A 23345-nucleotide genomic window follows, 5' to 3' on the forward strand; every position below is an offset into this window, starting at 1 on the left:
ATGGAGGCAAGACTCTCCCCCTGTCAGGAAATGGTCTCTCCCAACTTGATTTAAGCAGACAACAGAAGACAAGGCAACTTTACTCTTTATTTTAAACATACACAGTCTCTATAAACGTGTGGGTATTGTTTTTTTTAAGTGATTAACAATCTTGTCACCCAATGAAGGATTCACAAAGCTGGAGCAGAGTTCGAAAAGACTTTTCACGTATTAACTCACATCCAGGATCAGACGCATACTTCCACACATCTGAAATGCAAAGCTTTCAACCTACGCAACAAGTAGGTGTTGCAGATTACAGGTGACTCCTCAACTAAGCATTGCAAAATATATTTACACCCATGAGTAACAAGTCCTCTACTGCCGACGAATGATACTTAACAAAATATATTTTTTTGTTTGGTTGTTGGGTTTTTATGAGATCACGGTTATGGGGAATTTGTAACAGTTATGTTAATGTATCTCAAGCTTGTAACAGCTGATGCCTCCAAAGCACAGTTTTAGCCGAGATTGTTTATTCTCTCTCTGGACACAATTTCAGTTGCCTACAACCCCCCTCCCCGACAGGTTTGGAGTCCATTATAATGCCCAATCATTGAAACTGTTTTAATGACACATTTCAGCACTCTTCGGACTCCAGGCAGGCTTCCTTCATTCTTGTGCAGCCGAGGGAGATGTCTGGCCTTATTTTGCAATGTTTCCCAAGAGATTTTGTCTGGTTTGCTTTTTCATGTCCGAGAAGAAAACAGTTTCAACCTTTGGATGACTAATTCCAGATATTACCTCTGTCAGTGGCCCAAACAATGCAGTCCTCCTTTAAGGTCCTTTTATAAACAGTCTACTGTCACTCATTTCTATCCCTTCAGAGCACCTTCATAGATTCTTGTTGGTAATGAAACATACAGAGCCCGGGGCAGGCGTGTGGCAGTGCGTGTTGGCCTGATTTTGATTTGTTTTGTCTTGTTCTGGCAAGTCTGATAATGGACACAATCCTGCAAAAACACAGAGCTACTCAAGAGTGAGGGACAGGCCCACTTTGATCAACTGAAGTATTGGTTCTAGGTTCGACAGAGGCGCCGTCTCCTCCGAGAGTCTTTACCGCGATCGACCCAATCGTGCAGCAGAGGTTCTGTACAGAAGGCTGGACACCTACAAAACTGGGCGTTTAACAGCATCCACCTTGCTTGATTTTGGCATTTTGGAACAGCATCTCCATTTTTTTTATATTTTGTTTTATGGAATGCAGAAATAAATACATTTTTGTGAAAACAAACGAAATAAAAGACTTCTTCACGGAACGTCCAGAGCGTGTCACGGAGAGAGCCGGGGGCGGAATGTGCGGGGCCGAATCATCATGCTCACTTTCTTCATGGAGTAGTAGTCCGAGTCCTTCCAGGCGTACCACACGATTCCGTCAGGTCCCAGCAGGTTCTTTCCCTTCGCGGAGTAACGGCCACCCTGGGAAGACAGATCTTCATAAGCCTGGTCATATAAACCCCCGGTACCAGTCCCTCCTTTTCAAAACATCTAGACCTAATGATAGGGCCTGATTGAACAAGAAGGCCCTTTTGAGAAACCCAGGTAAAGACTAAGATAAGAATTGATTGCCAAACAAAAAAGTTGACCCCTGATTTTTCTGCCACCAAGTCAATTATTTTAAATACAATTTTCATGGTTGGAAAAAGGGGGATGTGTGAAACCTTATATTAAACTTTTAAAGTGAGTTACTAGCCAGTGAGGCTTTTAAAAATCACTTTGCAACCAACTTCAAAATTCGCCATTTTTTAAAATCAATCGATTCCGTGTTGGCTGTTGTTGCCTACCTTGTAGTAAACCCCGTTGAGGTTGGAGAAGAAGCACTGATGGTACCACCAGCCACCATGGGATATTTCGGCGCAGATGTTGCCGGTGTCAGGGGTGCTGAAGCTGCGTTTGTTGTGATACCAGCTGAAGGAGTCCTCCACCGTCCCACTGAACCCATTCACATGGAGGCGATAGTGATTAGCCTCCTCCTCAATGCTGACAAAGATGGAGCATAAAGGGGTCTCTGAATAAATATCACCAGCATTGGGCTGAAATATAATTACATTGTTGCTGACAGTGACCTTCATGTATGTACATAAATATGTCAATCTGCACACACACAGCCTGAGGTCAACCGAAGTTGACATGTTTTCTTTTCCATTATTTACATTTCAGCTCTCCTGGACTTCAAAAGTAGGATTGCAAAACAAGACAAAACTCAATCCTCCCACAACTGTATTCTCTCTTAGTTTTGGAAAGTCTAGTTGTACTGAAAGGTGGGAGTTTTATCCCTCCCTCCACCTCCGCACTGCGTTCACAGTGTACTGATGAGTGCTTCATAATAAGCAGAAGGTTTGTTTCATAGTGTGGCAGTCTTTTAACTACATCATTCAAAGCACCTTTACATTCACATGTTGTGGCTGCACAATGTCAAACCGACTGAAAATACTGTGATGTTAAAGAGTAAAGGGTGTGTAAGGTCACGTGCAATATTCAACCCATGAAATGCCGTACCAGTTTGCACATGGTCTCAGACTCCGTGAGAATGAGGTCTAAGCTGTACGGAGGTAGTTTACCCACCCGTGCTGCTGGTGAGAAGTGGGGCACCAGAACACTGGGCGAGAGGTACTTCTCACTGTTAATGCAGCACGAAGCATGTGTGCTCTGGGAGGGGTCTACACACACACACACACACACACAATGATGCTGACACAGGGGATTGACACTTAAAAATGTCACAACAGCTGCAAGGTTTGGGTTGAATGATCAGCTCAGCAAATTGAGAAGGAAGGAGGAACACAGACACAGCCGACTAAAACCTTGAGATTTTCACAACACCTAAACCAAAAACCAGAGAAACAGGAAGTGAAACTGCAACCAAAAACATTCTGCAAACGGTTAGCCCGGCTGTTTCCCACACCCTGCTGCAGAGGCAACTCGGGAATCGGCATTGTACATAAGAAGCAGCACGGAGCCTTGAGTGTTTGTAATCACTGCACCAGTGGAAGAGGATCTGGTGTTATCGCTGTATTTCCTTCCTTTGTTTTTGGGAGACCCAAATAACCTAATAAATAATGTACAAATAGACTAAGAAAGAGCTGACTGCAAAGAGACACCACCCAGCAGTGAAACAGCAGCTCGTCTCCTGAATACATTTCAGCAAAGGTACAAACTGCGCAACGGATGTGTAAGAAGACAGTCATTCGAAGTGCCTAACGAGTTTTAAAGGTAGTGGGAAGTTCAGGTCTCAAGAGGGTGTGGCTGGGCACACTGGTGACTGGTGTCACTGGAGAAGTACTGGAGAGCTGCTCTCCAGTCATGACTTCTGAGGAAAGGTGATGGTAAGAGCGGTCGTTGTACCTGAAGCTCTCGTACAGGGCGTGCTTGTGCTTGTTGTTCCAGTCCTCCAGGTCGATGCGCAGGGAGTAGTCCCCCTGTGAGGAGATGTCATGGATGTAGTCGTTGCCCAGCCAGAACTCGGTGTGCATGTCCCCAAAGCCCTCCTTGTACTCCTTCCAGCTGCGGTTGAAGTTGACTGAGCCGTCCTGCCGCCTCTGGATCATGGTCCACCCCCCACCTGAGTGGACAGACATAAGATGGCAAAGCGGTGATGGGAGTGCACACCTCCTCCTGTCCCTGTATACGACTCCTATAGCTAGACACACTGCTGTATCATCCTGTATAGACTACAGCTGTGGGTTTGATAGCCCTGAAGGCAGTGCTCCTACTGAAGGACAAGCGAACAGGCCTACCTTCAGTCTCCATGTCACAGAACACCTCCACGGGCAGTCCTCCCATCGACGGGACCACAGTGTAGATCCCCGTCCTCCTCACTCCATTATAGTAAATGGAGGCGCAGTCTATCGGGCAGTTTCTCACGTGCTGGATTTCTGGAATGGAAAGGCACAGCCGATTCAGGAGCTGCAGAAATGCTTTGTGTCTTTTTACTATCCTGGTTTTGTTACTGGAAAAAATATAACATTTAGAAAGAAAAGTTAGATAGAAAATGATGGTTCAGTGGCTCGTGGTCTCTCTCTTCTCAGTGTAATAGCTTTTGCATTTATTCACAGACAATAAATCGGTTACAGGAAACAGCAACACAGTGCTGAGCGTACATGAAACTGTACATATATACATGTGTATAATCTTCAAAAAACAGCATAAGAACAATATCAACAAACAAGAGCTCCCCTACACACGCTGCAGGTTTAATGGTACAGTTCATGGAGGGGCTTTTGGCTCCCTCCTGTGGCCAAAGAAGATATTACTAATAATGTCCTGTTACGTTTCTGGTTACCTCATTTGTCTGCTGTTTTTGATTGCCTTTCAATTCTAAATTATTTACTGTATTCCTGACTGGCTTGGCAATTGCTTAACTATTAGTAGCTTGTAATTTAAGCAGTTGCAAACATTTATTTATCATGCCTAACTAGAAGTCTGAAAATATAGAGGTGAGAGATCCATTTGAAATATGTAAATTCACAACAATATCAGTGGGTTTGTTGAGAGGCCAGCCTGGAGGAAATCCAGAACTCACTGGGATCGCTGGGATGGGTCTGGAGGAACTCTGTATTCAGGAATAACTAATTTCCACTTGTTTACAGTGCCTGTTCCCTGATCTCTGCCTGCCCCATAGGCATGGGAAGGGGGTGCCGAGATGCTGCAGCACCCCCTGCTTGTGCTTAACGCAGTGATGAGAATCGCAATATATGTATACACCGATCAGCCATAACATTATGACCACTGACAGGTGAAGTGAATAACACTGATAATCTTGTTATCATGGCACCTGTCAGTGGGTGGGATATATTAGGCAGCAAGTGAACATTCTGTCCTCAAAGTTGATGTGTTAGAAGCAGGAAAAATGGGCAGCGTAAGGATCTGAGCGACTTTGACAAGGGCCAAATTGTGATGACTAGACGACTGGGTCATAGCATCTCCAAAACTGCAGCTCTTGTGGGGTGTTCCCAGTCTGCAGTGGTCAGTACCTATCAAAAGTGGTCCAAGGAAGGAAAAGCGGTGAACCGGCGACAGGGTCATGGGCGGCCAAGGCTCACTGATGCACGTGGGGAGCGAAGGCTGGACCGTGTGGTCCGATCCAACAGACGAGCTACTGTAGCTCAAATTGCTGAAAAAGTTCATGCTGGTTCTGATAGAAAGGTGTCAGAACACACAGTGCATCGCAGTTTGTTGCGTATGGGGCTGCGTAGCCGCAGACCAGTCAGGGTGCCCATGCTGACCCCTGTCCACTGCCGAAAGCGCCTACAATGGGCACATGAGCATCAGAACTGGACCACGGAGCAATGGAAGAAGGTGGCCTGGTCTGATGAATCACGAGATCAAGGTGTTGACTTGGCCTCCAAATTCCCCAGATCTCAATCCAATCGAGCATCTGTGGGATGTGCTGGACAAACGAGTCCGATCCATGGAGGCCCCACCTCGCAACTTACAGGACTTAAAGGATCTGCTGCTGACGTCTTGGTGCCAGATACCACAGCACACCTTCAGAGGTCTAGTGGAGTCCATGCCTCGATGGGTCAGGGCTGTTTTGATGGCAAAAGGGGGACCTACACAACATTAGACAGGTGGTCATAATGTTATGGCTGATCGGTGTATAATATTGTTCAACGCTGCCACCCTACACAATGTTGTTAATGCGCTGTTGATTTTATAGTTTGAGAAGCTGGTAGCATAGATCGGGTCAAGTGTTGGCATCGTCAGTACCTTTAATAGCCATATTTGTTGTTCTGTTTGCAAGCAAGCTGTTCAGTTACATGTTTGTGTTGGTAAATGGCAATTTCAGACTGGCTGTAAATGCATAAAATGGACTTGTGGGTTAGTAGTGTTGTGTATTATGGGAGCAAAATATACCTTGTTTCTGTTGTGTGCAGTATGTTATTTATTCTCACTCTGTGTGCTGAGGTGTGCCTGTTTGTGTTTATTCCAAGTTGCGACTGGGCGTTTTGGGTCGGCTAACTATAATCTATAATCTATATAATCTACTATAAGTAGTAGTTGTAGTTGTATTAGTAGTAGTAGTACTAGTAGGCTAATCTGTTTTTGCTCATCGTTACATGACCACGATTTGTGTGTGTGTGGCTGGTGTATGTGAATTATACCACTATCTATGCTTAAGCTCCTCCCTGCAAAATATTTAAATAAATACATTGATAAAGCAACTAATAATAATAAAAAATTACTTTCGGTCGACAGGTCTCCTGTTCAAAACATCTTCCCGCGTCTCTGCCTGGCCCTACAATTCATTTGAATCCAACATTACTTTGTGACCTTATGTGAGTACTTATAGAACACAATGTTGTGAATACACTATTGATTATTGACTCATGGGCTTCTTGTAGGGATGGCACGTAGCCTTGGATAAAGGCACGCACCAAATGAACAAAGGAGAAATAACTTGAAGCACAGGTGTCTGGAGAGCAGAGCACTCTGAGTGACGCAGGGAAGGAGCGCAGACACCGCGGGTCGTGGGTAGTTCTCCTCCGTGACTCACAGACTGTTTCATAGTAAAGTTATTGAACAGCACGAAGCCTCTTGCCTGAACAGCAAGTTCATATCCCAGTCAGAAAAGGCTCTCCTAGCGGGAGGCACTGACTAAATACCACTTTGCCTTCCACTACTCTTTTCTTTTCGTACAGGGCACATACCATCATGGCTGCAATGATAGCCTCAGCACACTTCCTCCCCTTACTGTGCTCCCCGTTTAGTTTATTTTGCTATAGTTTATGCATTGCTGGCCTTGTTGACCGCAGTCCTACCTGGGTGCAGGGCCTTCTGGGGGCTGATGAGGGGCCCACGGACGATGTTGATCATGCAGCCCGGGTCGCGTCGCACCTTCTCCACCGTCATGGACAGGTTGTGTATCTGCGCCTGCAGGTCGTACACCAGCGAGCCGTGGATGTGCAGCAGCGTGTTGGCCTCGGCGTAGTGCTGCTCCAGCTCACGGAAGCGGTGCTCCAGAGACGAGTTCAGACTGTTCCTCTCCTCGTTCTGCTCGGGGAGGAAGGGTGGGGAGCCCCATTTTGGTTGGCTCTTTGGAACGGTGTACATTGTTTTTTGTTTGTTTGTTTGTTTGTTTGATCATTTGAAAATCTGGAAAGCAGGACAGTGTAGCTCAGTGTCCTTCAAAATCCTGTTTCTGGTTCTCATTCCACCCAAGCTCTGAATGTGTTTGTTTAAATTCATCAAACTAGTCTGAACTTTTTCCCTGCAACTAATGTAGTTGATTGAGAGAGGGAGAGGCATAAACATTGGCCGGATTGAGGATTTCCAGGACTGGGTTTGAAGAACACTGGTATAGGTATTGAACAACACTGACTAAATGTGGCTGAAGAACAGCTGTGTGGTTCAATGGATCAGTTAAGGTGGTAAAAAATTAGGGAGAGCAATTTATCAAGTGTGTGTGTGTGAGAGAGAGAGAGAGAGAGAGTCAGATGTGCAAAAAGTGTAAAGTTACTTTCCTGTCATGTCAATTCTTTTCCATTCTAGATATAATATTTATTTATTTTTGTTTTCTTAATTATTACATTTAATTTATCATAAAGCTGGCAATTCACTTGTGGATCAGTGGTCTCCAATCCAATTCCACAGCAGCAAAGTAACAATCCTTCAGGCTTGTACATGTGTCGTCAATTGGATTATACATGTCTGCAGTCGGTGGCTAATGATCCCATTCCAGGTCTTGAACAATTCACCTAATAAATAGTCCCATTATGTAATAGAGAGCTCTGTTGATGAATACCAGGACACCCAGATGAGTCTACAGCACCAGGGCTGGAAAGCCTTGTTCTGGACAGATAAAATGCCTCTCATGCTGTTCAAGTCATTTGTAATCACGGACACAAATGTGTGGCATCAACATGGGCAATCGGCTGAACACTGGAGCGAGACACAGTTCTGCAGTTTTAATGGGCCTCTTAGCAACGGGGAAACAGTAATTGTGACAAATCGATTAATCATCTAACGTGGGATGGAAATTAAATCCAGAAGTCATTACAGTCGCTCTAGGATAGGTTTTGACCTCACTAGTCTGCTCACTGATTGAGGCATTATCTTCATCCCAACGTGTTTAAAGGCTCTGCTGCCGAGTGCTGCCCAGGCTTTGCCGAGATGAGCTGCAGCTGAGAAGAGTGACAGGTTTATTTTGGACGTGCTTTGTGAGGGTGAGTTTAAATAATGAAATAGAGAATGGGGTCACGATCCTGTGTTAGTTTCTCTCTCTCTGACGTGCATACAAGCCCACAGAAAGGCAAGTGTTGCTTTTCCTGGCTTGTGGTGCTCGGCTGTGCAGGCTGCTGACTTTACTGTACTGTTTTGAAAAGCCCTGATCTGGGTTCAATAAGAACCTGATTGCCAATTCAACTGTCTGTCTCAGGAAATACCCACGCTTACGATATCCTGCATGCGTTGTCCACATGCGTAAGTGTGTCCGTTATAGGTACTCTTAAAAACCTTGTTCCTGGACATGTGACGAGGATTTATATCAGCTGGGTAAATCACACCCTATCGGTTACATGAAGCTCGTTTCTCGTGTGAGCTTTCCAGGGTTCTTTAAACACAAATCCCCACCCAGGGTTTATCCCCTCAGTCTAGATTTAAAAGCATCAGGCCCTAAGCTCAATATTAACCCCAACAGCCATAAAACCAGGTGGAGATGAGCTGCAAATTCTAAATGAAAAAAAGAACAAAGGAACAAGTCAAAGACACTGCGTATTTGAATCCTTTTGGAAATTATCATAATTAAGATAGATACTGCATTTTGAGCAAGAACACAGAGGGGTGGACTAACGAGGTAGGCAGGCAGTAGACCAATGCAGTGTAATGCCCTGCCCGTATGCAAGTTTACGATAAGGATTTTGCACTTTTGACATGGTTTTACTGTTGTGGTGCCACCGTTTTACGTTGGTTTCCAATGGTTTTAACCTGCCTTCTCTGTGCTTCACTACACCATGAACGAACCAGGGGGCACAGTAAACATGCCTTAGAAACCTCTTCCATGTTACTCCCACAGCCCAGTGTAGTCCAGCACAGTGAAGGCCTCTCCAGCCCATACGAAACCAATGGAAAACTATGGCAAATCGGCAGCAGAAAGTGTCGAAATCTTCTGGGAAATTCACCGGGTAAACTCGCATAAGGCTGTGCTGTAGTGTAGTGTAGAGTGCCCCAGTAAAGGAGATTACGGTGATGGATGTACGAGGAGTCACGTGTGGGGAAGGTAAGCCTACAGGACTAATCGTGTTATGGTTCAGGTTAAGGAGGCATTATGAGGGGCTGCTGGCTTGTGCATAGACCCTGCAGCCTGTGGAGACAAGAGCACCCCTGTGACTTCCCCTCACATTGTGTCTGGAAAGATTGATAACTTTCTATAATGATCATATTATTGTTCTTATTATTGCATAAATAAAAATGAACTCCCTGTTCTGTTTATCTGTGTGTTTTTCCTGTCGGTCCAAACTCCTCTTCATGCGCCCCTCTATTAGGTGTTCAGTTGGATATTATTCAGGTTTGCTTCAGTATCATCTAGAGCAGGGGTACTCAATTTTGTTCCAGCCGAGCTCACAATTACTTAATTGAAATAATAATTTCCTAAATCAGAGCATTTTAATAATTTTTAACAGTACTGGTTTTAAGTATAACATTGTATAAGGAAATTATCTTATTAAGGAACCAACTTTTTATCAGTTACACAATTTAAAGAGCCAAATGTAATCAAATTACTTAAATTAAGTGTTCAATTAAGTAATTGAGAGCTCGGCTGGAACAAAAACCAGCAGGGTAGGGGGTCCAGGATTGAAAACCACTGATTTAGATGTTCAATCTAAAAAGCTGCATGCCTATGTGTTACTAGACATACCCCAACAGAGACTCGAGATAACTTCATGGTAACTCCTTGTCAGGAAACAATCAATATTTTCCCGCCCCTGTGAGTTCTCGCTACAGAATGTATTCCAAGCTGTACAGGAGTTAAGCTCATAGTATCTCCTTTCCAAGACCAGGCAGTCACTATGCCAAGCATAGCCAACCTTCACCTCTCCTCCACAAGCTCGGGAACGCAGCGTTCCCCCGGGAGCCGTTTACCCCGTGTTGCCCGGTAGACGGTTACCTGCATCCGCCTGCTCACCTGGAGCTCCAGCACTTTGATGCGGTGCCGGTGGTTCCGGAGCTCCTCCTGCAGCTCAGAGATGGTTTCCTTCAGGTCCAGGATCTGCTGCTTCCTCTCCTCGTTCTCGTGCAGCCAGTAGGACACCTCGTCCGTGCAGCGGAACATGTCCGGGCATCTCTGCTCGTCCAGCTGTGGCAGGGTAGCCATGATCCGGCACTTCCCGTTGGGGAGGGCCTGGTTGCTGTACTCCCCGCACTGGATGAGCCCACTGCTGATGCGCTGAGTGTTCTCATGGAATTCGGTGTCGTTCCCACGAACCATCAGCCAGGAACTCCAGACCACCAGGAAGACAGGAGTGTGAAGCAGTAGGATGTTCATTGTCCCCTTGAGCCCGACACTTACCCAGAGGCCCCTGCTCAGCCTCAGTAGCAGTTAACGAGACTGCAACAGACAGACAGAGCTCTCTCCAGCAGAGTCGGGTTCTCAGACCCTCCAGTTTCACCGCACGTGCTCCTCACCCCCACCTGCCTCGCCTTAGGGCATTTGTTTCCAAGTCGTCGTTTTGGTTCTATGGTGCTTCGCCTTTTTGTATCATGTATTAGTCCATCACACTACCTTGCTGGGTGTCATGAGCAGACAGTTCCTCTGTCACGTTAATACATTTTCACGGACCTGAAAGACACACAGGAAGAGATTTTTTTTTTTTCATGCAGATCCTAATCTTTACAGCCCCACTGCCCCTCCGCACACAGCTTGGCTACATGAAGGCTTTGTAAAGGTCTATTTATATTATTATTATACAAAATACAAATCTCTACACCACTGAATCTGCAGCCACTGTTGTCTGAACAAACTTAGCCACCTTCCCCAATGTGTCCAGGAAAGGCTGGTCAGAAAATGGCTCAGCCAACCTGTACTCTCGCTTAAAACGCAACTACTTTGTGTTTGATACTGGATTAGGCAGTTCTGCACCTTGTTAATTACTCTTTCACTCAAGATTGGGTTACTGAACCGGGAAGAAAGAATGTTTTAAGACGTACCTCACGCACAGACATCGCACACATATCTGACAAGCGAGAGCGAATGCACCTCCCTCTCCCTGGCTGGAGCACAAACTGCTCTGGGGACTCCTGACACTTCTGCTGTAAACGACATTCCCATCTCAAGAGTGGGCAGCTCAATTTACCCACGGGCCGAGACCTTTGCGGATGGTTTTCCCCGGAGTTAAGAATCCCACTAACGGTCCCCAGTTTGTGAGACTAGTGTTAACAACCATCACACTAAAGAGTCATGCATTTGCAAACTGTGTGTCCCACAGTCCTCTGGCACCAGGCCACACTTCACAACACTGGGGGGTGAACCATGTATCCAGGAAATCCCCAGCTCAGCTCGGGAGGGCAGGGGGTGGGGTGGATTTGCTGCGATTTGATTGGGAGTTTGAGCAGGGGACTGAAGATGGCCAGGTAGAAACGGACAGGTTTCAATTGAATCTTTCAGCCCTGCCAACATTTCACTAATCAGGTTCGCAGGGTTAGAAAGAGGATCTGGGGATGTAATTATATCGGCATACAATCATCTGCCCCCTGTCCCCTTTACCGCCCACAGACTCTGTCAGGGGCGGGGCAGAATTGGGTTAAACTGGAACAGGGATTCTAAAATATGGGGCAGAAGAAACACAAGAGGGAGGGAATAAGAGGTCCCATTTTACATCCTGTCATTCTTCCGGGCAGAGGATCTGGACAAACTCCAGGCTCCAGTGACCCACTTAAAGCCGGAGAATTGGGAGCATTGAAGACGGCAACGCATAGCGAAGCGGATATTCACATTGTATTCACAGGTTTTCATTTTATTTGTGTTGGCATTCAAAGCTTCATGGTTTCTTTGCAATGGACAGATTCTACTCTTGACCAAAGGACAAACAGGACAAACACACAGAGAGTAGAAACTACATGTATCTACGGAAGCTTCTGGTATCGCTGACACGGACTCTATTACAAGGTACATGCAGTGACTCGCACTTGGACACAATACATGATTACATAATACATTTTAATACACTTGTGTGTCTAACTTGTACGTCCCCTTTACCAAAGGCTCAGCTCCAGTGAGCCAGTCAGTGTTTTACTGTGAAGTGAGGTCGTCATGTATGGTAATGCTGTAAATCTGATGACTAAAGGCTGCATTTAGTTCCCTTTGCATTATTCTAAATATCACACATCAGCCCTCTTCAGAAAGAGAATCAAAATGTCACCTTTCCACTGTAACTCAGCGCCTCACTCCAGTCATGTTCGTTCACCTGAAGCTGACAGGCAGAGTCGATGACCTACAAACCCAGTACGGAAAACTACAGTGCAATCGATCAGTCACTGACTAATTTAACCTGAAAATATGAGAAAGGAACATTGACTTACCGTAGTGCAGACCCTGACAGCCCGGTCACTTCTTAAAGAAGGCAGGCTCCATGTTAATGCCAATTTCTTCCCTCTGCAGAGAAAGCACTTTCCTACAGGTAAGCAGTTTCACTGGAAAGCTGACAATATGGTCAGTGTTACTCTGTTATCGTGCGCTACAGACATCCCTAATCTCTGCTAATCCCCCTAATTGGATTCCTGGTTAGAAGAATGACAAGAGATATTAAACATACTGCATGAAATGGATGCTAATCACAGTGTCCAGTCCTTGACATTGCAAAGTCATTTAACAGAAATAAAATGCATACCAACAGCATCACACACAGCCGATCAAAACTATAGGGAGGCACGAAACTGTCACTTAACCTCAAAAAGGAAGACAATAGTATGTTACTGCTGGATTAATCTTGGAGGTCTATTGTCCTTTCAGCAGGAAATATAACCGTGGATAAGCACCTCGGTTACTGCCATGGCACTGGAGTTAATTACAGGATTGTGTGGCGATTTATCGTGGCTGCAAAGACGGACATCAGGCCAAATGGCCATGCATCTGTAGTTACCCTGAGGGTAAGGGTGTTTTGTGTGGACAATTGCCAGGATATTTATATATATATATATATATATATATATATATATATATATATATATATATATATATATATATAATTAATAGACTACAGCTTGCAAATCAATAGATACAGAAAAACTGGTAGCTATGCAAACAAATGTGTCTGATTCACAAAGAGGAAAATGGCAAGAGAGAGTAGAATGAAAGCTACTGTCATCATGTGAAGTATAAGTGTAAGATTTTGATGAGACAAAGGTGTGCCATTAAATGTGAGAGATGTATCCTGTTGCTACACTTCCTTTCAAGAAGGTTCATACGTTTCATACAATCCAAGAGCTATAATGTATTGCTTCCTTCAAAGCAAAGTTGAATTTCAATCAGATTTCTCAGTTTTAATTGCCAATGCATATTTTCCAGATAAACAGTTATGGTAAGTTACTTTCTATGAATTAGGAAGTCATGCTAGGGGTGTGGGATGTGTTTTCTGCAGCCATATAGTTTTCCTGTGAAGCTCTTTGCAGAGTTGAAGTGAATGCAATCCTGAGAGAAGTTTCCAGTTTCCAAGAGAAATAAATACAACTAAAGATTATGGTCAGCTTTTAAAGTTGACAAATTAAAAGATACACACAGTTCGCAGGACATTACCCATGATACATTCTGGTACCTAGAGAGAGGTGTGAAACTCATCCAATTACTGGAATAATTAGTCCTCTTTAAGCGATTGAGTGCACAAGTGAAACACACAGCAGGATTAACAGCTTGTGTTAACTTAATTTATAAACTGACATTTTCATACGTGTAAAAAAAATACAATTTCAAGATCAGGAACAGTGCACTTGATTAGTTGAATGGAGGTACACACGCCAGATGACACAGTCCCACAATTACCACAATCAGGAAGGCGTCAAGATTGTTCCTTGTAACAACGTTCATCCACCACAGACTACACACCTCAGAGGGACACGGAGGCTGAGAAGGATGTCCCACATCCAAGGCATCAGAGCCATCTACTGGTAACCTCTAGTGACAGCTGAAGTCCCCTAGCAGTCAGATGGCCAGGAAGTGAGGCAAGCACATGTATTTTCTGCTGGCCTGACCAGTTAGACCACTTGAACAAAATGAAATCTAACTCTAGCTCTTTAGATAATAATTTGTCAAAAAGCACAGTGTAATGAACCCTGTACCAAACACTGTGATTCACAACTTCAGTGACCTGATGGCTGGAATTCATCTGATTGAGTTCCAGACAGAACGCTCATTATGTGAGTGTTTGAGAAAATATAATTACCTCCTGCATGTGTGCATCAGTAATTGATAACCCATTAAAAGCTGTTCAGAGGGGTTTGCTGTGTTTATATAACCAGCTTAATCACCTCCGACAGAAAGTAGAGCGATCGCGTCATTGTGGAATCATGGCAGCCTACACTGTAAGAACAGGCAGAGGGAGAGGGTGGGTGAGAGAGAGAGAGAGAATTAAGTGGTTTTATTTCTTCCCCCCTCTGCCTCTCGTCGTCGCCCTCTTCCCCAGGGTGTTCTGTACAGAGGTTAATACTTCTCTATTAGTTTTCCACTGCGTTGACTCTATTCCTTGGTTCTGGTTGCTGCCGTGCTGGAACAATTAAAGGCTTTGCTACTAAATCTCTCTCCAATACAACACTTCCAGCAACACGTTTATCATTGATCTGAGGAGTAATGAGATATACAAGACCTGACCAGAATCCCTGTGCTTTATTGCAAGTAAGTAACAATAGTAGTTATTGCAAACTAGGAGGAGGTAGAAACTGTCCTTCCAGCAGGAGTCTGGGTGTATCTTTTACCAACATGTCTATGTCCAACCCTATCCCTATAAAAGCTGACTGTAGTGTACCTGGTGTAATCAGGTGTCAAGTCTATGTAACGATCATGGTAAAGCAGGGAAAACTGTGGTAAAGCAAGGTGAGTGACCGCTCAAGTCAAACAGCAGCTGCCTCTTTCAGTTTGAGGGAAGCCTGCAAACTCCGTCCTGTCAAAACATCCTGCAGAGTATGAAGCCATATTATCCCTCTACTCCTGATCCCAATGCCCCGCCATCCTAAATATTCCCACAACGCCCTTCCCTCACAGCACCTTCCTCATAGACCCTCTCATTAACGGGATCACTCCCCTAATCCCATTTAAAGGAGGTTTAAAAAAAAAAAAAGAGCATTTAGCATCTGCGTCAAATGCAATTAAAACGCCATCGAGCGGGACCACTTCTTTTCACCAACCCTTATTTGTCCCCTCTAATTGCAATCTCGCTGGAGTGACCTTTTCACTTGGAGCAGGAGGCCAGAGAGTCAGATGGAAGACATCGTTGTTAAGTTCCTCTTGCCACTCATCTCATTAGGGCAGATTGCGCTCAAAGACGCACACAACAATGTCGCTCACGAAACACTGAGAGCAGGACCACAGGGGGCCCCGGTGTCCATTCCTCCCCAGGTCTCAATGACCGGATTGATTGATTGAGTTGTTTTTTGCATAAGAAGTCAACTTGCCTGTTGATTCCAGGTCTGAATCAGCGGCTGGCTGAGGTGGCTATAAACCCTGCAGGAGCCCTTGAGCTCTGGAAAGGCCAGCTTCTGATTCAGACCCTGCAGCTCTGCAATTCATACATCGATTTGATCTGAAACACCATCTGTAGGAATCAAAATCTTTCAGTTGTGATCCTGACCTAAAATTCTGGTATTATTGATATTGTAATTAGTTAATTAATAATAATAATAATAATAATAATAATAATAATAATAATAATAATAATAATAATGTATTTGATCCAAGGCCACTAACATGTTTTTACAAATAGACATACAGTGTTGTACAGATACACAATATTAGAAGGGTTACAAATCACTTTAAAAATTGCTCCACACGTTGCAACACATCAAGTTATAACAATAATGTCTCTAAATTAAAATGTGATTTTATCAAAGGTGTAGAATTATTGTTGTTATTATTAGTATTATTTTACTTGTAAGCTTATATTGTTTCTTATATTGTAAAAACAGGAATTAAGGCTTCTTAAAAATCAAACAAATGTTTCACTGTCACTGTGTGCGTTCTATGGGCATAAACATTTCCTGTGTGGCACGGACTCCTCACGTCTATATTTGAGCTACAAATCCACAGATATTTTTAATTCTATTCGGCCACTTAGTCCTCGTGATCATGGGGCACTAAAAGCCCCTGAAGGCTCAGAAACACTCTAATGTTCTCATCCTCGGAACCGCTTTAGAAAAGAGGAAACCAGAACATAAGCCGTCTCTCAGACCAAGGTCAGGTCTCCAAGTGAATGGTTTGGCTTTTAATAAAGGAAGTCTTTCTTAGTAAACATTTTAACTTTAAAGCAATATCCTGATAATGTCTGAACACCTGCAGAATCAATTTGCCACCTGAAGGCCACAATGTACATTTTTATATCGGGACCGTTTTTAATGGCCAGAAAGGTCATAAGAGCGTCCCTGAGCTGGAACTGGAAAAACGTCCTACGCATACACAACATTATAAGGGTAACAAAATCACACACACACACATACTCAAAAACACATCCAGGCATGACAGTGAAATATGTTTGTATGTTAAAATATATTTCATATAAACATGTTAAACATTAAATATACTTTAATATCTTGTTGTATGTACAAATATACAGTGGCAGATTTGTAATTGAATTTAAATGCAGTAAATGCAGGTGAAACACGGTCCTGGGGACAGAGTGGGCAAAGAGCATTTCAATTCACAGGGCTCCAGTCGTCCTACTGGGTATTGATTCAGCCATTAACTGTGGAATAAGCCAGAGCTCTAGAGCTGAGCAAAGCTGCAGAAGCAGGTGTGACTAAGGACAGTATTTGTTTAGGTACGGCTGTGTTTAAGAACATAAGGAACCACAGGCAAAAGACCCTGAGGCTGTCGGACAGTGGTGTGGAGTGGTGGTCAGGGCACTGGACTGGTGCCAGAGGGAGTTATTGTTAAAATCCCAGGTGAGTCGCTGCTGTTGAGTCCCTGATGCAGACACCTTACCCAGACTGCTCCAGCACAGAAACAATTGTATAATTAGATATCCAAGATGCTTTGGATAAAGTATTGGTCAAATAAATAAATAGTGCTCTTTCTATGGCAGAGAGGGGCCGCATGGTGCCTTTTCTAGTGATACACAGGGAGTGAGGGCGCAAGTAGCCCCATGTGGTGCTCCTGCCATCACTTGAATTCACACTCAACTGAGCCGCAGCTCTGTGCTCCGCTGTGCCCGACCTGTGCATCGCTGCTTCACTGGTGCCTTAGACAGTCAGGGGGACGAATCTCAGAGTATCCAGCACTCCTGCGCGCCCTGCTTTGTTTCGATTCATGCAAGTTTATAATAATAATCATTATTATTATTCCCATTACTCATCTCCGCAAGGGGAAACCATAACTTATAAATAAACCTCTCCTTAGTTTACACAGTATTTGTCCCCCACCCCACCCACCAATTTATTTCCTTCATTTTGTCAGTTTAAGAACAAGTGAACTCGTAATTGTCGAAAAACAGGACATCGGGACATTGGGCAGGAGTTTGGCACTGTAATAGCCCATAATAAGCTTATCTGTGCGATCAGTGGATTTCAGCCCACAAGGTGTTGTATCATTATTATTATTATCTCTTCTAGTCCGCCTTGCTTGCCTGTAGAAATCACCAGTGTCGATGTTAATCGCATTACAGAAATAGAGAAGAGAATTTGGGGCCACTATGATCAGTAAAAGACTGCTTTATTTTCAGCAATCGGTTAATCGCTTGATTTCAAAAAGCCCTCTCCTCTCTGTGCTTCTCACATCAGACGCCTGCTGCAGAGGCTTGGCAGGCATTTGTCACTGGCTGAACTAAGAAGAGAAAAGCAAAGGTCTGATCTGATGATCACACATGCAGTATTTATACCTTGCCCCCCGCTTCTGTCAGCCCAGTCACATCTATTTGTGCTCTCTCTAAACATATGAACACTTCTTGTGATGTTTTGAGCTGCAAAAAAAAAAAAAAAACCTCCCATGACAAATGCAAAGTCGGAACTAAGCCGACACGAATACAAAAGGAACAACGGGGAAGCTATGTGTGGTGTGAGACGTTCACGACCTTTCATAATGAAGATAATTAATGCCAGGATCCACAGCTAATGAGACAGCAAAGTTCAGATCAATGGTCCCTCCTGCTTTTCCTATTCAAGTCAAGGCCGCCCAGTGCTGGCCTCTCTCTCTCTCCATGCCCTATAACAAGCCTAATCAACACACACACACACACAACTGACCCCTAGACACCTGACCTTGTAGTAAATATGATAAAAAGAAGCAAAAGTAACCCTGAGAGAAACTTAAAACCCTGTCTGATGGCCGGCTCTCTGTAGTTAACTCCGATCCAGTGTGGCACCGTAAATCTTAGAGTAGAAATATGAAAGTTGTCCCAATTAAATGGTGTAAGAGTTTGTATAGCAGCACTTTTTTTACAACCCAAAGAATATGCAGGTGTGTTTATAGATGGATTGATTCAAAGTGTGTCCACAAGCACATCGTCATGGAAATATAACGAAATGAAAGATCGCCAGGTTGAGATTCTGACTTCAGTATGGACTGCGGTGAAAAATAGCAGGGCCTGATGACAGAGGGCAGGAGGAAGCTTAAAATTGCACTGGAAGACATGACTCAAATGTCAAATCAGAAACAAAGTGTTCCACAGCACGCAACCACCGTTATTACAGCTCCCAGCGCCTCGGCTGCAGCTCAGCCCCACGCAGCGAGTGGGGCTCAGAAACGAACACGCAATGAGGCGCAACATCCCGGGAACAACACCTGCGAGGCCAAACAAATCAATTTTCACAGAAAACAAATACCTGCTCTTGCCCTTTCGGAAAGGCTTAGAGCACTTAAGATGCTTTTCTGTGCAATTACTCCAGCCGGATCTTCTGCCATATTTGATTAATCAGCTCTTTTCACACTTATCTGCCTCGCATCCCAGAACAAAAGGACCGGCTTGTGGCTTCGGATCCCAATTGAACACGCCTCACCTTTTACTACACACACACACACACACACACACACACACACCCACACATACCACTTTAATATGTGACAGAGATACCCTTGCTTGAAAAGTGGGAGCTGCTTTCTAATGCTTCCCTCTGTCACTGGTGACGTCAGAACCCCCCCATTGTGGCTTTTCATCCTCACATTTCCAATTGCAGAACCTTATTGTAGCACCGCCCCTCTTAAGTGGACTCACAAAAGGACCATCTAAAAAAAAAAAAAAAAAAAACAGCAAAAAAAAAACCTGTTGTCCCCGGAAAGGTTGCCAAGCAGGGTTGGGTATAAAAGAAGTCACCGAGAAGAACAGAGTCAGAAACCGAGCAAGAGCCAGTCCCTAGAGCTGCTCTTAGGACCACCTGCACACGGCACTTGAAGACCTGGGAGCGCAGAGGCAGCGCCGAAAGACTGAAGACAGAGTGTTTACCACAGGTAATGCACCAGGAGAAGCGATCTCCAAACCACAAGCATGCTTTCTGCGCGGCTCTGCTTTCACTCCTAACAGCAATATTACTTTTATGTGACAATTTCAATACTATGGTCCTGTCATATTGTTTCAGAGTTCCTGCATATGGGACATAACAGTTTTGCATGATTGGTATTCTTTATTTATTGTTATTATTAATATTATTAGTACTATATATTTGTAACTATTTGATTATCATGTTAGCACTGCTAATTAGGAGTTGCGTTTCCATGTGGATTAAGACTGTGGATGATTTCCTTCTCTAACAGAGCTTCTCATCTCAGTCTTGCTGTCCATTGTAACTCTTGTACGAAGCTAACCCTGTTGGGCACAGACTAGACAATTCCATAGTGCCTCTGGAGTCTAGCAGGTTTACAATGGTGCACTTTATATGCTGCAGGCAGTTGGTAGACTATAGCTGTAAACAAGTCTTGCTTTGAAGACTTTGTATTGTGGGATTGAGGCACACATTAACAAAAACATGAAGAATAAGTGAGTATTCACTGATCAAGCCATGCCTTTTGATTCTTGCAAGTGTTAAACTCGTCAGCCACACATAAATAATAAAACTGCGTCCTATACGTACATGTTCAAGAGCATAGTGAGATCAGTGCTGAAGAGACTGGAGTAAATACCCAACTCACACTTAACTACCAGATGAAATGACCACAACCAAAATAATAACTCAGGGTTTCAAGACTTGTTGCAGGCTGCGTTCGTCTAGGTAAGGACTGGCTAACCCTGGTCCTGGAGAGCCACAGGCTCTGCAGGTTTTTCTTTTATTCATATTGTTAACTGCTTAATTTAACTAATTATGGGTTTTAATTAGGCATAATGTCCTTGTGTTCAAGATATCCACTGATTGGTAATTTAGAGAGACCTGGAAAACCTGCAGGATTACGGCTCTCCAGGAACAGGGTTAGCCACCCCTGGTCTAGGTGTTATTAAGTAATCTCACCTTCATCCATTTTCCTGATATCTGGCAGCTTTATAAACCACATCGTTGTGTTTCCTCTCAGTCGTCAGTAGAGCAGGACTATCGGCACACGCGGTGCTGGAGAGCATCCATTAGAAACCACAGGTTCAGTAGTTTCTTAGCAGAGGTTTTAGGACCGGGCATATTGTCCTTGAAGAAACACTAACAAACCAAACACAAACACACACATTGTGAACAGTTGGCTTTGGTCTAAGTTTACTTTAATTTCTTTCTAAAAGAAAAACATGTAAAAATACTTGTGTGTGGGTTTTAATTTTGGGCTTCAGTGAATTGCGGTTGATGGTGATTAATGCTAATAATGCTATTTTTCAAATTAAAAACACACCCAAATAGACATACAAAATCACAAGACATTATTATTAATCTCGGGTTAGTTAATCAGTCTCAGGAATGATTTTAAAAGGCATGTATTTCACTGTACATGTGTGCCTCCATAGGTCTAAAGATTCTGTAACATGAGCATCACTTTAAAAAGCTTCATTAAAATAGAACATATATGTATGCACTGTGGAGTAGTGGTTAGGGCTCTGGACTCATGACTAGAACCTTCCATGACTGGGTGTGGCAGCGCTGTTGTACCCTTGAGCAAGGTACTTCACTTAGATTGCTCCAGTAAAATGCCCAGCTGTATAAATGGGTACAAATGTAAGTCACCCTGGATGAGAGCATCAGCTAAATGACAAAAATAATAATAATGTATTTGACTCCATTTCTCCTGTCACTAACAATTCACAAAAAGATATGGCACAATTGTTTTAAGTAAATGAGTCTGACACATTAAAAAAAATAGTTTTTCTTCAGAATCTTTATAAGATAAATAATCATGATTGTTGTGCAGATGTGTAACCGCAAGGAGTGCAGTGTGACAAAACATATGACCTAGATACAGGCCTGCTAAACTGGGATAATATATTGTTGATGAAGTCTGCCCTGTGCCGGTCGGGCCGGTTCCTCAGGGTGAGAGCAGGGCTTCCCAACCCTTTACACAGCGAGACCCCATTAAAGCACTGGCACATCTCTCTCCCACCACCACAATGCTTTGCAGAAAAAGATTGACATTACAGCATTCATCAATGCTGTTAATACTTTGTTTAAATATATTTTAACTTAATTTTAATTTATATAAACAAAACATGCGTTTCCCAGCAGCCCGTGCCTGAGACCTGACCATGCTGCGCCCCGTGTGGCTCTACTCGCTGGCCATGCTGAGTGTGTGCAGCCCTGTGGCGCACAGTCAGTGCTGGGAGCACACGCCATGCAGGGACCTCAGCACAGAGGACAACATCCTGGTGAGTCACACTGTTGGTGTTATTGTGGTTAGTATTGGTATAGGTGGTGGTGGTAGCAGTGGTAGTTGGTGAAGTCTGGGCTTGATATCAGAAAGTTGGTACATATTAAATTAAAAACACATTGAATGTAACTCCCCTGTTCTGTTCCCAGGGATGTATACAAGTCTTCAAAATTTTATTGTTATGGGAAGCAGTGGTAGAAGCCTGGGGTATCCTCTGAGAAAGAACAAGATCAGAAAGATCCTTGTGCACAATTTCATGGCCCCGTTCTGTTCTGTTCCAGGAATGTATACAAGCCTGCAAACCGGACCTCACCTCGGAGTTCCCCACCTACCCAGGCATCGGGCACCTCCAGCCCCCTTCGGAGGCCGACCGGAACTACGCCAAGAGCCACTTCCGCCCCAGCATGGGCACCCAGCGCGCCAACGGCTTGGCCAGAAGCAGCGGAGACAGGCAGGCAGGAGACGGGGCGGTGCTCAGCTTCCTGCTGGCGGCTCTGTCTCCTTCACAGCCCAGGGAGGAGGAGGAGGTGGTGTGGCAGGGGCAGGAGGAGGAAGAGGAGGCGGGTGAGGGGCAGCAGCAACAGAGGAAGCGCGAGGACAAGCGGTCCTACTCCATGGAGCACTTCCGCTGGGGGAAGCCCGTGGGCCGCAAGCGCCGGCCTGTGAAGGTGTACCCTAACGGGGTGGAGGAGGAGTCTGCGGAGGCCTTCCCCACGGAGATGCGGCGGGACGTGCTGACAGGCGACCTGGACTACCCGCTGGTGGAGGAGCTGGAGGGCAAGTCTGGCGGCGGCGAGAATGAGATCCTCAACCTGCAGAAGAAGAACGGCTCCTACATGATGCACCACTTCCGCTGGAACGCCCCCCCCAAGGACAAGCGCTACGGTGGCTTCATGAAGTCCTGGGACGAGCGCAGCCAGAAGCCACTGCTCACCCTCTTCAAGAACGTCATCATCAAGGACGGCCACCAGAATAAAGGACAGTGAGAGGACCGTGCAAGTGTGTGCGTGTGTCTGTGTGTCTGTGTGCGGTGGAGAGGGAGGAATACAAACACCTTCCTCCCCTAACACCCCCACACTCCACACCAGCCTTTGCGCACACACACCCACACACGCACACATGCACACACACACGCACGCACACACGCACGCACGCACACACGCACGCACACACACACAGCAGCCTTCACACTGCCCTCTAATCTCAGCAAAGCAACCATTTAGGTAGTCTGCACGCTGATTTAAAAAACAAAAAAGCAGGGCCGTGTTGTAAAGAAAATTTGTACTGTCTGTGTTTCTTTCTGCACCGATCCAAAGCCCTTGTATACAATGTAGTTGCCAATAAATTCTTAATACTTAGTAGATACAAGAGAAAGGCTTTTGTGAGTAAGATCTGGGGAAAGGGAGGG

The 23345-nt window shown here is 44.6% G+C and overlaps 2 protein-coding genes across 3 annotated transcripts; one reads left to right on the forward strand and one right to left on the reverse strand.

Annotated features, from left to right (window-relative positions):
- Positions 1–67: 67 nt before the first annotated feature.
- Positions 68–12661, reverse strand: LOC136736290 (angiopoietin-related protein 7). 2 transcript variants are annotated; one of them, XM_066698116.1, is made up of 7 exons: positions 12556–12661; positions 10163–10816; positions 6801–7032; positions 3777–3914; positions 3385–3601; positions 1824–2019; positions 68–1458 (listed from the first exon to the last, which is right to left on the reverse strand). In XM_066698116.1, the coding sequence occupies exons 2-7, from the start codon at positions 10520–10522 to the stop codon at positions 1312–1314; spliced, it is 1290 nt and encodes a 429-aa protein (XP_066554213.1). In that variant the 5' UTR covers positions 10523–10816; positions 12556–12661; the 3' UTR covers positions 68–1311. The 2 variants fall into 2 exon arrangements, with proteins under 2 accessions (XP_066554213.1, XP_066554203.1); XM_066698106.1 differs by having other exon boundaries at positions 10145–10816.
- Positions 12662–21795: 9134 nt separating this feature from the next.
- On the forward strand, positions 21796–23328 carry pomca (proopiomelanocortin a). Its single transcript, XM_066714888.1, has 2 exons — positions 21796–21935; positions 22219–23328. Exons 1-2 carry the CDS (start codon positions 21816–21818, stop codon positions 22921–22923), a joined length of 825 nt encoding a protein of 274 aa, XP_066570985.1. The 5' UTR covers positions 21796–21815; the 3' UTR covers positions 22924–23328.
- The last annotated feature ends 17 nt before the right edge of the window (positions 23329–23345 follow it).

Source organism: Amia ocellicauda, chromosome 1, assembly GCF_036373705.1.
Source record: "Amia ocellicauda isolate fAmiCal2 chromosome 1, fAmiCal2.hap1, whole genome shotgun sequence".
Lineage (NCBI taxonomy): Eukaryota > Metazoa > Chordata > Actinopteri > Amiiformes > Amiidae > Amia > Amia ocellicauda.

Coding starts and splice junctions, on each gene's coding strand:
- pomca (XM_066714888.1), top strand. CDS start 21,816: ATGCTGCGCCCCGTGTGGCTCTACTCGCTGGCCATGCTGAGTGTGTGC. Junction 21,936..22,218: donor GCACAGAGGACAACATCCTG/GTGAGTCACACT, acceptor GTTCTGTTCCAG/GAATGTATACAAGCCTGCAA.
- LOC136736290 (XM_066698106.1), bottom strand. CDS start 10,522: ATGAACATCCTACTGCTTCACACTCCTGTCTTCCTGGTGGTCTGGAGT. Junction 7,033..10,144: donor AGGTGAGCAGGCGGATGCAG/GTAACCGTCTAC, acceptor CTCCCCGAGCAG/AACGAGGAGAGGAACAGTCT. Junction 2,020..3,384: donor GCCCTGTACGAGAGCTTCAG/GTACAACGACCG, acceptor CATCTTTGTCAG/CATTGAGGAGGAGGCTAATC.